Raw genomic sequence first — 15,750 nt, forward strand, 5'->3', positions numbered from 1 at the left:
TATCTTTTGTATAAACAATAATTCTTCAAATTGTCATATATGTAAAAAATCAATGATGTTGCCTTTTTCATTAGGATTTACTAAAAATAGAATTTTCATCATGTTTTTTAACATTAATTTTTGAGCCAGGTTCTTTAGATTTTCTTTTTCTAAATTTTTTTCTTTGGCAAGGCAATGGGATTAAATGATTTGCTAGATTTTCAATTTGTCGTTCTATTAATATAGATAATTTATTTACTTACTGAATATTCATCCTCTTCACTTGTTTTCAGATTGTGCCAGAATGCATTTGCCATAATAGCTTCCAACAAATTTTCTTATTTCTTTTTCACTTATTGTGAAATTTCCATTTCCATTTTAATTTTTGTGATGTGCATCCTCTCCCATTAAAAACAAAATGTTGGTAACGAAGCTATTATTTTCTAGGTTTCTTTTTAAAAAAGATGAAAAAGCTTACTTCCCTTCCTCTTCAGATACTTTTTAATATTTTATGTAATTTAAATTTGATACTTTCTCTGAGACAAATCTAGTCTTCTACATTTCTATGTGAATTTCTATATGATTTCTTACACGTTCCATTCAACATGCATATAGTCACAATTCCCATTTTATAATATTCTGGATTCCAGAATATTCATTTTTTCCAGTTATTCTATTCCAAACATCATTCTTTTTTTATGTTGTATTAGCTTTAAACGAGAATGTTGAAATTTCCCACTACTGACAGTTTCCTTTTCCTTCCGTTCTGTAGGACGTTTAGCTTTTCCTTAAAATCAAAAGAACTCTGTCCCCAGTCAGAGAAGTTGGGATCAAATTCTGCCTTTGATTTTTATTTCCTATGTTATTGGAATTAAACACAACTTCTTGTATACAACATAGCCCCTGGAGTGCCTTCAAATCTAAATTTGTTACTTGATGACTTTTTCACTTCTAGGATAAACCTTTGATGGACAGACATAATTATTATTGATATAGTTTCATTTTTTTGTGGTGACTTTAATCAAAAAGCTATTTTCCTACTTGGATACCTTTTTTTGACACAGTTGAAGTTGTGACTTGACTAGGTTCACACAGCTATTAAATGTCTGTTGCCACATTTGAACTTAAGCTGCTTCTTACTTTAGGGTCGGTGTCTTATCTACTTCATATAACTGCTCATAAGTGTCTAAACCATGTTGATTTTCATTTTTGCCTTGCTGAAATATTGAGAACATCTACTTCATTTTACAAGTAAGATGAAACAGAATAGAGTTTATTCTAACACTTTATTATAAAACTTAATGGTTTAAAATTTTTTGATAAGAATCTTTGATATTATTGAATTTTGCTTCCAGATCCACCCTTTATGTTATTGTCAAGCTCATTTTTTCACAGTTCTGATTTTTAGCATTGCTTTATATTGAATCATATGATTAAAAATCTATTTCCCTATTCTTTTTGAAAAGGCAGTTTAAGTAGAGAAGTGGTGTCAGGTGATAATGAGTGAAATCATTAAATAGCTATAATTGGAAGAGACTGATCCCACTGGTCTATTTTCTCTGTCTTCACCCAGCTGAGAAATAGACCATTCTATATCCCTCTAATAATTTCCCTATTTTGTCTTTTTTAATCAACTATCTATCATTTGGGTTTGTTGAGGCCAAACTTTAGTTCCCTCAAAAGGAAATGCCCAGAATTAATTAATTATAATAATGATCCACTCTTTCTCCTTTTCACCATCTCCTACCATCTGAAGGTTCAAGCTTGATGATATTAAGTGTTTAGAAAATAGTAATTTCTTTTGTCTTTGAATTAACTTCCTAACTTTGCATGATCATGTGGCTGTCCTACCTTGGCATATAATTTATCTATCATTTGTTTCCTGAATGAATTATTTTTTCTTGGATGTAGAAATCTTAATGTTTAACAGTCACATTTCTTTTTTTTTCCACCTGATTAAAAATTTTATTTATTTTGAGTTTTACAATTTTCCCCCAATCTTACTTCACTCCCCTACCCCCACAGAAAGTAATTTGTCAGCCTTTACATTGTTTCCATATTGTACATTGATCCAAATTGAGTGTGATAAGAGAGAAATCATATCCTTAAAGAAGAAACATAAATTATAAGAGATTACAAGATCAGACAATAAGATAGCATTTTTTTTTCTAAATTAAAGGGAATAGTCCTTGAACTTTGTTCAAACTCCATGGTTCTTTGCCTGGATACAGATGGTATTTTCCATTGCAGACAGCCCCAAATTGTCCCCGATTGTTGCACTGATGAATGAGCGAGTCCATCAAGGTTAATCATCACCCTCATGTTGCTGTTAGGATGTACCGTGTTTTTCTGGTTCTGCTCATCTCACTCAGCATCAGTTCAGGAAAATCCAGGCTTCCCTGAATTCCTGTCCCTCCTAGTCTTTAATAGAAAAATACTGTTCCCTGTAACAGTCATATTTCTAGGATTTTTTTTTCTTTCAGATCATGACTTGTGAATTCTATCTATATTTACTTTTACTCATATTTTAATCATTTTGGATATTTCTCCTGTTCCTTTATATAGGATATACAAGTGCATTGTTTCTTCAGGGAAAGGCTAATGATTGTAAAACTGACTTTATTCATGCTGTGTTTCTAGATCACAATTTTTTTTGGATATGAGATAGTGATAGTGACTGTACTGTGATTTCATTACTGTAAGGAACTCACACATGAGAAAATTCTCTTTAATAAAATAAATTTATGCTGTCCCTGCAATTTATATTCTTAGGGAACTGCTTAAAGCAGAGATATAAAACACAGAAAGAGGTCCACAGTACACCTGTGTGTGGCAGAATCAGAATAAAATGAAATTGGAAAATATTTTTAAAAATATCAAATTGCAATATTCTAAAGATAATACCAATATGTGGTCTTTTAAGTTGATAAGCTCCTTAAGGGATCCTTATGTATGGTTTGTTGGGCCCTATTTCTATTTGAGCTTGACACCAATAGCCTAGAACACTCAGAAGACATACAACCTATAATGTAGGAATTGGAACTTGAATTCAGGTTTTAGTTTGCCTCAGATTTTCTACCAATTTAATGCATTATGTTTATATTAGTATTTATTTTATAGCATTTAATTTTTATTCATATTTTCTTTTATCATTAGTGTATCCTCTTATAAATGACAAGGTTTTATAAATTGTATTTTAAGCCATTTTACCTCCATACATCTGTTTCCTTAAAAGATTTAATATAATTCCTTATCTCTTATGTCATTTCTTTTAGTAGAGATGTAATCTCACAATTCTTTTGTGTAATCTATTTTTTCCTGGAATTCTATAGGTAATTTTTGACAGTTGTAATTTTCTAGCATTTTCTTTCCTTTATTTCATTGATACATATTTTTAAATGATTTGAACTGAACTCTTGTTCTCTAATAAATGAATGAGCTCTTCCTGGCCTCTTGCAAAAGTATTTCTTTGATAATGAATCTTTTGAACTTTACATATGCTTATTTATTTCTTCAGTATTTTTAATTTTTTCTATGTTATTTTCCTCATGAAGAATATTTTAAATACTTTTACCTCCTTTGTTTATAATAATGCACTACTTGTTGCATTTCTTACTATTTCAAGGTGATAAAGGGGAGTCTAACTTCAGCAACAAACCATATGCTCAGTTATCTTTCCAGATGTTCCTGCTAGTGATTAAGCATTTGACATTTATATTAGTCCAAGTTAATCCTTGTAATTACCCATTTACCCACTGTGGTACCTTGGACTTACCCACCACATAACCTAGAAAATTTTTTGAAGTGTATTTTTTATTTTTAAAATTTATTTATTTTCATCTATATGCACACTGATATTTTTAAGTTACAACATTTCCTTCCACCCTCCCTTATAACCTCCCCTCCCCTCACTGGTGAACAATCAGGTTAGCATTGCACATAGATATTTTGATAAACGTGTTTACAAACAAGTAATTTTTGGCATGAGGAATTAGGATTAAGGGGAAAAGATACATAAGAGATAATTTTTATAAAGTGTTCATAAGATTCAGAAGGATGTTTGTGTGTGTTTTGTTTTGGTTTGTTTTTCTTATTCTGGATAGGGATAATACAGTCCATAGACAGTCAAACACAATTGTCCTAGTTCTCTGAATTGCCAAGATGAGCTGCTTCCAATCAAGGTTGTTCATCTCAGGATGTTGTTGTTGATGAGCACATTGTTCTATTGGTTCTGTTTCCTTCCCTCAGGATCAGATCCCATAAGTCATTCCATGCTTCTCTAGAGTCTAACCATTTATGGTTTTTGAGAGAACACAACCTAGAAATGAAAGGATTTGCTTTTCGTATGAATGCAATAAATAACAGCTCTTATGAACAGGGTCAGAGAATATATGGAATTCAGGCTCAACAATATCTTTAAAACTATTCCAACATAATGTTCATTTTGAAGAGTATTGAACTGCCTACATACCTGTGAATTTGATGATCTGTATTACAAGTTCCACCATCAAAGGCAATGCATTTACAGTGAAAACCATTCCAAATCTATCTAAAAGAAATCCCAGCTCTGTCACAGTGATTTGCATTGTCTGCCAAAGATACTTTTTATGACTTACTATACAATAAAACCTCAGGACTGAATTATATTCATGAAAAGATTTGAAAGAATACTATGAAATAATCATTAGTGAAAGATGGAATCAACTCATTTTTTTTGTTGTTTCAGTAATCATTCTCAATAGAAATACTACTTCTATAATGTCTTACTTCAATACAAATAGCCAAAATTGTTGAATCCACCACACACTTTTTCAAGACAACAATATTAAATCACTGTATATTGCTGGGAATTGTGTTCTGAATTTGAAATATGACTTTGTCATACAAAATGTTGCATTCATCAACCTCAGGGATTGTCATTAAAGTTCTAATGGAAGGTTACAACAAGAAAGAAGAATTTTAATATCTGCCTTCAAAGTTCAGTTGAAGAAATATAAATGTTTAGCCCAAAGAAGAGAACATTCAAGTGGAAGATAATGATCATTTTCAAAAGTCTTAAGGGCTCTCATATTGCAAAGACACATATCTTGTCAAATATACCAATTGGAAGAACTCACACTCTGTTCTCTAAGTATGGTAATTGTGGGATAGCAGAACATCTCACCCTCCGTCCAAGAAAATACTGAGATATCAAAGGAAGAAGGATTATCCATACCATTGGGGGTAGTGATTCATAGATATATTAGGGCTACAGGATTAGTTGAGATGTTTAAGGGAGTTTACTCTTAAGACTAGGCAGCAAGAGAAAAAAAGTGATGGCTTTTCAACTTCTCATATCACTTTTAGGCCAGGTGAGGTATTAAATCAAAACAAAACAAAGAAGTCATTGTGCAAAGGATAGAGCAGGCTCACAAGCATGTTTTGAATAAGATAGTTAGAACTTCTATTGATATTTCCCTTCAGTAAATGTAGTTTACATTAACATTGGCATCATAGGTCATGTTTTCACATTTTGGCTTTCGCTGTACACATGTGAAAAGGGAATTAAAATTCTTTTTATTCTCTAATTTGGTCTAGGTCTGAATCAGACCTGCTTCTTTGATAATTGAATGTTGATATCAGAAAAAAATGAGATAATTCTAAGTCATTCAACAGTGAGGTAAACTGTGATTTGACCAGTATCACTTATCTTACTAAGTGCCTCAGGCCTGATTTGTTCTCAGCTTTGAAGTGGAGTCTGACTTCATCTCAGGTGCTCTATTCACTTTGTCTCCTAGCTATATCCACTTTCATCTTATATATCCATATTTATTAGGCAATAATAATACTGTAGTCCTTATGTATAATAGTATTCTTTATCCTACTGGATTTTCTATACACACACACCATTCATATAAGTTGTCCCATGTCTCCCTGTCTTCATATTCATTGTTTCTCATGGCACAGTAATCTTCCATTATATTTATTATGACTTTTTTGTTGTAAGACTTTTATTAATAGTGTATCATATTAGTCTTCATTCCTTCCTGGCTGCTGTGCTGACTCATGTCCATAGGACTTCATCTGCCATACCATCGGAATGTCTCCAAATAAAATGATTAACCTAGCCATGGAATTCACATAAATGAAGTACTGGATCCACCTGTAGCCTCTCTCTTTATTTCTCTATTTCTGTCTGTCTGTCTCTGTCCTTCTGTCTGTCTGTCTGTCTGTCTCTGTCTCTGTCATTGTGTCTTTGTTTCTCTATCTCTGTCTCTGTCTCTCTTTTTGTGTCTCTGTCTCTCAGTTTATCTGTTTCTCTGTCTTTGCCTCTCTGTCTGTCTCTGTCTTTTTGTATCTTTCAGTTTATCTATCTGTTTCTGTCTCTGTCTCTCTTTGTCTCTCTGTCTGTCTCTCTGTCTGTCTCTCTGTCTGTCTCTCTTTCTCTCTCTCTCTCTCTCTCTCTCTCTCTCTCTCTCTCTCTGACAAATCATGCCATCATTCCATTCCAGGCTACACTGTTGAATCATCTCAACAGGACTTTCCCTATATATCTTCCATGAGAGAGATACATTCACCCCTCTTCTCCCATGCCAATCCATTTTTCAATTCCTTTTTATGTGTTTTCTTCCAACATTAGAATGTAAGGGTAAGGACTGTCCTTCTACTGTATGTATATTAACAGTTCTTGGTAAATAGAAAGTTTTTAATTAATGCTTATTTGTTTTTATTTCTATTAGTAGGCATATTTGATATCTTAATAAAACACATAAACAACACTCAATTATAGCAGAAATCCACTAATTCTTTGATTTTACTTGGAATAGTGGAGACAAAAGGTCTTCAAAAAGCTAGATAGCCCAAATTTTACATTAACTGCCATTCAACAATTGTCAAATAATCTTTATTATCCAAGACATTCTGAGTTAGGCAACTTCAGTTTACAATTTCTCTGGCCCAGCTGTCACAACATTAACACCTAATTTACATTCTGGCATGGTATCACCCTATTTCAGGGCAGTTAGGTAGCAATGTAATAAAGTGTTGGTTTTGAAGTCAGGAAGACTCAACTTTCTGAGTTCAAATATAGCCTCAGCTAATAAGCTGTGTGAGCCAGGGCAAATCTCTTAACCCTGTTTGCTTCGAGTTCCTCATATGTAAAATGAGCTGGAGAAGAAAATGCATACTATTCTAGTATCTCTGCCAAAAAAAATGAAAAATTTGATGTAAATAAAAATGACTGAAGAACAGTAACAAAATGACCATCATGTTTCACTGATCTGCCCATGAGATCAATGGAGCATGATTTTTTAGAAATAGTTCAGAAAATTCTATATTATTTTTATTGGTTAGGTAGCCATATATTAGAAGAGAACTTGAAATTTATAGTGTTCTTTTTTTTAACCCAACCAATGGGATAAGATGTATGTAATCTCTAATTTTGTCTCTTTCAAATAATCTGCTTCTAGCATTCCTATAATCATACAGTTTCTGCCAGTTTCTTCCCAGCAAAAGGCAACCATTGCTGAGCTACTGCATCATTTAATGGAAAAAGCTAGAGTGAGAAGTTGGATAATTTTGTCTAAAAATGCGTTCTAGTATGTTAAACAACTATTGAGTCCCAAATCAGTTCTATCATATTACCGTGCAAATGACACACCTTTTCTGAATATTGATTTTTTACTTTCAATGTGTTTGGGAGGGTCTTCTTAACCATTAGCTATTTATTCAAACTAGACCTTACTGAAAACAATTCAAGAGTAATTATATGTCAATAAAAACAATGCATATATTCATATAGAAACTTTGTTTTGTGTTCTTCATGACATGAATGAACAAATTTCATAACTATTAAATGAAATTTTAATGTTTACAAAGATTCATAGCTAAAATTTAATAGTGAGAGTTTGTGCCATAATTTAAGCTTTTCCAAATGTTTTGTAAATATCTTATTTTGTTCTTACAAATAACTCTGGGAGGTAAGTGCTACTGTCAATTCCATTTTATAACTGAGAAAACTCAGTCCCAGAGAGGTTTTGACATTTCAATGTCATACAGCTAGTAAATATCTGAGGTTGGATTTGAACCCAGGTCAATCATTTTGTCCACTCTTCTTTTTTAAAATGATCTTCTGAGTTATAAATTATAATTATTATAAATATATTTTTCATTATCTTTATTTGCTAACATATACTATGCATATTGCCTAAAATATATAAAGTTATAAATATAATTCTTTTTTATCAACAATTTATACATGATAATGGATATGTCACTGATCACATTGCTAGTGAATATCAGAATGAGGATTGACATTTGGAAGTCTCTTAATTAACATTCTGAAAATTTTTATTACATTATCCTGTCTTAACCACTTCATGACCTTGCCTATACAATCTGTTTGGTGACAGACCTCTTGAACAACTCTTTTGTAAAGGAAACTCAGCATATTATCAAGGACAGAAATGAAAGTCTTATTAGAGTTCTTAGAAAAGACTTAGTTTACAAAGAAAGAAAACATAGTCTGAAGAATGGCTAAGCAAATTGCTGTACATGAGGGTAATTAAGTAAAGCTATAGTGTAAGACATGATATATGGGAAGAATTCCAAGAAGACTAACATGGACTGATGCAGTTATATTAAGCAGAATCTGAATCACAATTTGCATAATGACTACAAAACTATAAAGAGAAAGGACACAATAAATACTTAATGTTATACAAGCTTGGTACTAAAGAACTGGGAGAATGTGTGCCTTCCTTCTTTGCATAGATGCAAAGACTATATGTAGAGGTCATTGCAGTGCTGTCAGAGTTGATGTGTTGTTTGGTTTTGCTAATTTGTTATGCCTTTCTCTCTCTTTTTTATTGTTATGTATTACTTGCTGGATAGCACAGGACATAATAATACATTTGGAAATGAAAGTAATATAAAAAACAAAAATATTACCAAACATTAAAAGAAAAGAACTAAAATCAAGTATTGGTTTGGTATTCCTCATTAGAATTCTGTAATTATTTACTGAGAAACATAAAAGTGACAGGGCCAAAGCCTGGAATAGGGATAGGGATAGACAGACTAATATACAGTGATATGTGAATTATGATTGTCACAACTATGTCAGCCACCATCTGGGACCAGTATTCTCCATTTCTGATATCTAAGCCAAAGAATATTTGGTAAGGGGAGATTGGAATATTTGCCAAATTAGTCCCTTGGGAGTAAAAACTCTATATCAAAATGTGCTGAAAGAATATTGCTTCCAAAATACAGTATGGAATTTTTGAATTCTGTATTATGCCAGTCTATTAGTGAATACCACTAATTTGTCAACGATTATCTCAAAGTCAGAATTTCAAGATCTGTGATAGTAATTTACCTTAATGATGTTCTTAACTACTCATGGGATCCCTTATTGCCAAACTGACCCAAACTTTCATCTAGTGCTATTCTGATAGTAGCTATTTACCAAGTGCTCGGGGACCTATTCCGAGCCTTCCTGCTCGAGGACCTATCCCGAGCCTTCCTGCTCGGCCACACTACCCCGAGCCTTCGCCTGGATACATACCTTTCCCCGGTCTTCGGTCGTCACGGACCCGTCGGTCTTCGGACGCCGGACCCTCCTTTGGGGAAGGAGGGCAATAACTGGACAGAACACCCGGTTGCAGTCTAACAGCAGGTCTTTATTGCTTACATAGCAGCGAAAAATGGCTCTCTCCTTCCCCAGTCCCATCCCTTATATAGTCTTCTGCTCCTCCCCCGAGCTCCTCCCCTGTTCCTCCCTCATGGGCGGAGCCACTCCTGTTACTGGGGCGTTCCCAGCACCCATGTGGGCGGGTTCACACCCCCAGGCGTCTCCTAACCCATAGGTGGCCAAGGTCCAGAGCTGGGTCCAGAGCAATTCCCCCTTTTTGTTTAAACAGGGGTAGTGTCCATTTTTGGTCGTTCTCTGGGATTCTGGAGAAGAGCACGAGGGTCAGCCTTTGATAGCGTATTTTTGCAGCAAGCATATGTAGCAAAAGCCTATAATAATAATATTATTTCAGATCTGATTTAAATACACATACACAGACATATGTACGAACTCACAGAAAACAATCATTTTTAACCAAGCTGTGATTGATGCCCTGGCCGGCATCAATCCCAGAATATAGGAACATTTTCCTATCCCTCCAGGCCAGTAGAGAGATGTGAAAATGTCTCATTGAAATTTAACTACACCTATCATTGTTTTTGATGAACCAATTAAGACCGGTCAAGAAAAAATAACCTTTTTAGAATCAATTAGAATGTCTTGAGGAACCTCTTATATAAATTTATTAAAAATTCTTAAATAACCAATTAATATAAAATTTGAATGCATTCTTAACTAACTCTATAAAATATAATTTTAACTATTCTAGCACACAAAAATGTAATTATAAGTACAAGCACTAGTGATGTCTATTTTGCAGTAACACAGGATAGTTCTGGCAGAAGGCCTCAATCCTTAGAGAAAGCGCTGCCTGCAGTCGCTTTCACCAGGAAAGATGAAATGCAAAACGGTGGATAATAAATATTTATATTGGTGCTGAACGAGGAGTGCGATGAATAAGAGACATGGTATCTGCCTTGATGTTGGTCAAGGCAGTCTTCATTAGGGATATTAAAAACCGTATCAAGCAGGGGCCAAAAATACAAAGGAGAAATAATATGGCAACAGGACCTATCCAGCTGAATAACCACTGTAAAAATTGTAAATGCTTGAGATAGTTAGCAATATTAAAGGCAGCAGTTTGATGATTTGAAAAATCAGTCGAAATATTTCTCAGTTCTTGAAGCAATAAGGCTAACTGATGAATGTCTGATGAAGCATTATGAGATAGTAGTGCACCCTGTAATGCAGCCCGTATCCGAAGCCATGAACCAACAAAGGAAGAGTTGGTAAGATTTACCTGTAATGGAGTGACACACAATGGTTTATATCTATAATGACAAGGAATTTGGGTTATCAATTCATGGTAAGCAAGCTCATTTCCAATGTAAACTACTACAGGGGCCAAAGCATCTATTTCCTTTTGAAGTGCCCAATTTATATGATTTTGGGTGGTCCACATGGATGATTGCTGGGTCAAGAAGTTCTGCAATACAGATGCCAAATATCCTTGTCGTTGGTAAAGATCCTGAATTTGGAATTCCTCATAAAGTGAGAAAGCAAAATTTATAATATTAAAAGCAAGATCAATCACTTCACGCTTTTGCAATGGAATTGAAGGAAGATTCCCACGAAGTTCATTCCACAACTCATCTATAGGATGTTGTGCCCATGGTTGTTTAGCTTTTACCGGTACAAGTTGATATTTTTGGCGTTTCAGGATAAATATTGCGCGACCATGATGCCGAGAAGTTAAAGTGTCAGTGAGTATGGCATTAGGACAAGAAATGCGGTAAGGTTGAAGACCTGCGTGTTGTTGATCATGTTTTTCAATGGATGTGTTTTTGGTATGACAAAGGAGGAAAGCATAGTCGGGAGGTGCACGAGTCTCAGCTACGAATCGATAACATAACTTGTCAGTATGTCCTTGAGTATCATGGCAGGTTGAATTCAAATTGCCAAAAATAGAACGCCATGTCCCAAATGTAAAATCTGAGCAGGATGTACCTTGCTTACAGGGGAATATGCGGAGGGAAGCATCTATTGGTGCAAATGGTAGACCCAATCGCCACAAATGTGGGTGGGCAGTCCCTAGGGGAAAGGCAACTGGTGCAGGAGCTGCTATTTGTTTGTATTTCTTTGTAGAGGAGATATAATCCCAAAATCGTAGGTGCACAGAAGAATTGTATATTGTAGGGCCACATGTTGGAACCCCAGTAGAGCAAGCATGTATCGGAACCCAGGTATCTCCATCTCCTTCAGGGCAGGCAGCGAAAGACACTGTACCATTATAATAAGAGGCAAGCTGCATGTATGCCTGTGATGTTTCATGGGTGCAATTCAGGGAATGTGGGATGGATAACATGGTTACATTTAGACGGGTGATATGATTCTTCAATTCTTGTGTATGATGAAAAGAGGAAGAAAAAAGTTTACTTTCTAATTTGATACATGTGTTATCTAAGCTTGTATCATCCGAAAGTATGGTGTCTGTATAAAGACATATCGGTGGATTAGAAGCATATACTGTAAAATTGTACTTAGTTATCTCAGTTTCCTGTACTTTCTGCATATCTCGGTGTTCAGTGTCCCCTACTAACTTGGTGGCATTCCCTTTTATCTTAAATGGAGGTGTCATGTCATGCCATCCTAAAGCTTTAAGAGCTGGCGGGTCCACTACCAACCCCCAGAACCATGCACCTTGTTGATCTTCCTGCACTCTATGTGCCTCAGTAAGATTATACCATTTACTGTTGAGAGCTTGTGTCCCGGGTAGCAGACTCAGGGCAAGGAGGGCAAGAGTCAAGGTCTTCATTCTCTTTTCTCTCCTTGGGTGTCGCCGTCCTCTCCATCTCCGTCTTCTCTTTCTTATTTTTATCTTCTCCGAGGTCTCTGACCCACTTGGTTGGAGCCCAGACTGGTTTCTCCTTTTCTTTGCCATCCGGATTTGGATCTGGTTGAATACAAAGATACCCTTGTCCATTTATAATTACCGAGCCTGGGCCATGCCATTGGCCATCTGGGCTTTTCCACAGTACTCGGTTGCCTATTGGGCAGGGAGAGGGATGGCTAGTTGCGTGTGTGTGGAGTGTTCGTAAAGTTCCTGCGAAAAAACGCAAAGCTGGGGAGGTACCATCATCTCTCAATTGAAGAAAATTCATGGTGTATACGGCCTGTGCTAATTGTGTATATATAAGGCGGCCACGACCACTGACTCCCCCTTTTTGTTTAATGAGGAGGGTTTTAAGGGTGCGGTTAGCACGTTCAACTATGGCTTGACCAGTGGAATTATATGGAATTCCAGTTTTGTGTAAAATGGAAAATTCTTGACAAAAGTTTGCAAATGCCTTGGAAGAATATGCAGGGCCATTATCTGTTTTTATGGCTGTAGGAACTCCACAAGTAGAAAAACAGGTTAAAAGATGTGCTATAACATGGCGGGCTGCCTCACCAGGTTGAATTGATGCCATGACAAAATTAGAAAAGGTGTCTATGGAGACATGAATAAGGGTTTTCCCATAGTGAGTAACATCCATCTGCCATAAAGCATTAGGATGGTCTCCGCGGGGATTAATAGCACAATCAATGGGTGGGGGACGAAATGGAGCACAGCCAAGGCATTGTTTCACTATATCCCTGGCTTGATCTTTAGTGATGCCATACAGATGACGAAGAGAACGAGCTGAAAGATGGTACTTATCATGTGCCTGATGGGCTTCTGAGAGTAAAGGGCATAGCAATGCTCGATCTACCGTATCATTACCACTGTAGATGGGCCCAATAGTAGAGACATGGGAACGGACGTGCAGCACAAACACAGGACAATGACGAGAAAGGAGAAGATTTTGAAGGTCTGCTAACAAAGAAGCAATAGTACTAACACGAGGATTGATAAAAGCTGTAGGGAGTTCTCGAAGTGCTGCAGCACAATATAGACTGTCAGTGATAAGATTAACAGGCACGTTGGCAAGATAAGCAAGAGCACGTGTAACAGCAAGGAGTTCATTTTTCTGGGCTGAGGTATACTCAGTGGTAAAAACCCGCAATATTTGCTTTTGTGGGATGTAAAAGGCTGCCCGTTTATTTTTGGTGGCGTCTGTGAACACATTTGGTCCATCAACAGGGGTAGGGGAAATAATTCGTGGTGGGGGTTGTAATGGAAGACTGTCCCATCCACGCAGCGTTGGGGGTAATGAAAGATTGATGACATCACATGAAGTAAGTAGGGCAGCCCATTCAGGGATAGAGTCAGTAAAATAGCGAAGAGCACCTTCAGAAGCACAAATATTTAAAACAGGATATTTTCCAAACATACAAAGACAACGATCAGACATAGCTAGGAATAAATTGGCCAGCATCGTAAATTTACAAGGGATGCTTCTTTTACTTCTCTGGAAATATTGCCATTCTAGGACACCTTGCTTTTGATAGAGACAACCAATATGTGACTTTTGATTTAAAATTGTAGCAAATATAGGTTGCTCAGGATCAAATTGAACTATAGACTCATGACACCTGGACAAAATCTGTGTCATGGCCTCCTTGGCTTGTGGGGTCCAATTCCGGGGTGAGGTCAATGTAGAATCTCCTTTTAGGATATCATAAAGAGGATACATCAAATCATCAGGAATAGGAACTGTAGAACGTATCCATTGTATGGAACCAATAAGTTTCTGGAAATCATTAAGGGTACTACATTTCTCTAAATTCACCTTTGGGGGTATTCTAGATGCCCTCCCTTCACTAAGGGTGTGACCAAGGTATTGATAAGGGCTAGTATCTTGTATCTTATGAGGAGCCACTTGAAGCCCATATTTACTCAAGGAAAGGAGCATTTCTTTTGTTAATTCTTCCAGCTCCGTGGCTTGCTTAGTAGCCATGAGAATATCATCCATATAATGGATTATGATGGCCTTTGGGTACTTACTGCGCAGCGGGGTGAACAATAGCTGCAACATAAGCTTGGCACATAGTAGGACTATTGGCCATTCCCTGAGGTAATACAGTAAACTGATACCTGATTGATGGCTTTGAAAATTTTTTGATGGTACCGAGAATGCAAATTTGTCCCTATCCTCAGGGTGAAGGGGAATGCTATAAAAACAATCCTTAATATCTATTATCTTTATAACAAATTCTCTAGGTATAAAGGCAGGAGAAGGAAGACCCGTCTGTAGCGGGCCCATAGGGACCATTCTTTTATTCACCGCCCGTAAGTCAATAAGCATTCTCCAGGTGCCAGCTTTCTTTTTTATTACAAATACTGGAGAATTATAAGGGCTGGTGGTAGGCTCAATTCTGTGTTGTAACAATAATTCCTCAACTATATCTTTCAATGCGGTGAGCTTCTCCGTAGAAAGGGGCCACTGTTCCACCCACACAGGGTTATCACTCCTCCAAGTAATCTTTGGGCAGCTCACCATAACAGTAGCCCCTAGGAGTTTGTTGCCAAATGTTCAGGGGTGGTAAGATACAATTGTAACTGATGTAACAAATCTCTACCCCACAGGGCAGAGCCTAGTCCCGTAATCTTTAAGGGACGGATAAAACCACTTTGTCCTTCATAACTCCATCTTAAATGACGTTCTGCTTTTTTAGCCCCTTGGTGGCCTCCCACCCCCAAAATAGGGGTGATAGATGACATAAGTGGCCAAGAGGGGTCCCACTGTGCTGAATCAATAACAGAGATATCAGCTCCAGTGTCGATCATTCCTGACACTAATTTGCCTTCTATATTTATTTGTATAATAGGCCGTTGTAATCGGACTTCAGTGCACCAATTTACTTGTGGGACACTCTCACTCTCAATCCATGGCAGAGATATTCCTCGGCCAATAGCCATGCCAGGGGGAAGGGTTACTGGGTAGCAGTGTGGGTTGGTAAGGTATACAGTAGTATCACCAGATGGCAGTAGTTGGGTGTGGACAAGTACAGGAGAATATCCTGTAGCACCCACTATCAGTCGGGGAAATGTGGCCGGGACCACTTCTATGGAGGCAGTACACCAGGGGTTGATTATTAATGAGTCCTTTTCCTTTCCCTGTTCGGCAACTGTTAGAATAGTTTGACCTAGATCCTCTCGTACTGTAGTTCCCTTTGATATCGCTCCTGCAACCCTTTTGGTTCCGGGTCTGGCCCCATGGGCATCTCTGAGGCTA

General features: G+C 36.6%; 1 protein-coding gene across 1 annotated transcript; it reads right to left on the reverse strand.

Moving 5' to 3' along the window:
* Positions 1-15,026: 15,026 nt before the first annotated feature.
* On the reverse strand, positions 15,027-15,434 carry LOC141505231 (endogenous retrovirus group K member 25 Pro protein-like). Its single transcript, XM_074210878.1, has one exon. It carries the CDS (start codon positions 15,432-15,434, stop codon positions 15,027-15,029), a length of 408 nt encoding a protein of 135 aa, XP_074066979.1.
* Positions 15,435-15,750: the final 316 nt, after the last annotated feature.

The sequence above is a fragment of the Macrotis lagotis genome, chromosome 1 (assembly GCF_037893015.1).
Source record: "Macrotis lagotis isolate mMagLag1 chromosome 1, bilby.v1.9.chrom.fasta, whole genome shotgun sequence".
Classification (NCBI taxonomy): domain Eukaryota; kingdom Metazoa; phylum Chordata; class Mammalia; order Peramelemorphia; family Peramelidae; genus Macrotis; species Macrotis lagotis.

Bases quoted from the DNA above. Each gene is read 5' to 3' on its own strand.
- LOC141505231 (XM_074210878.1), bottom strand. From the start codon at position 15,434: ATGGCTATTGGCCGAGGAATATCTCTGCCATGGATTGAGAGTGAGAGT.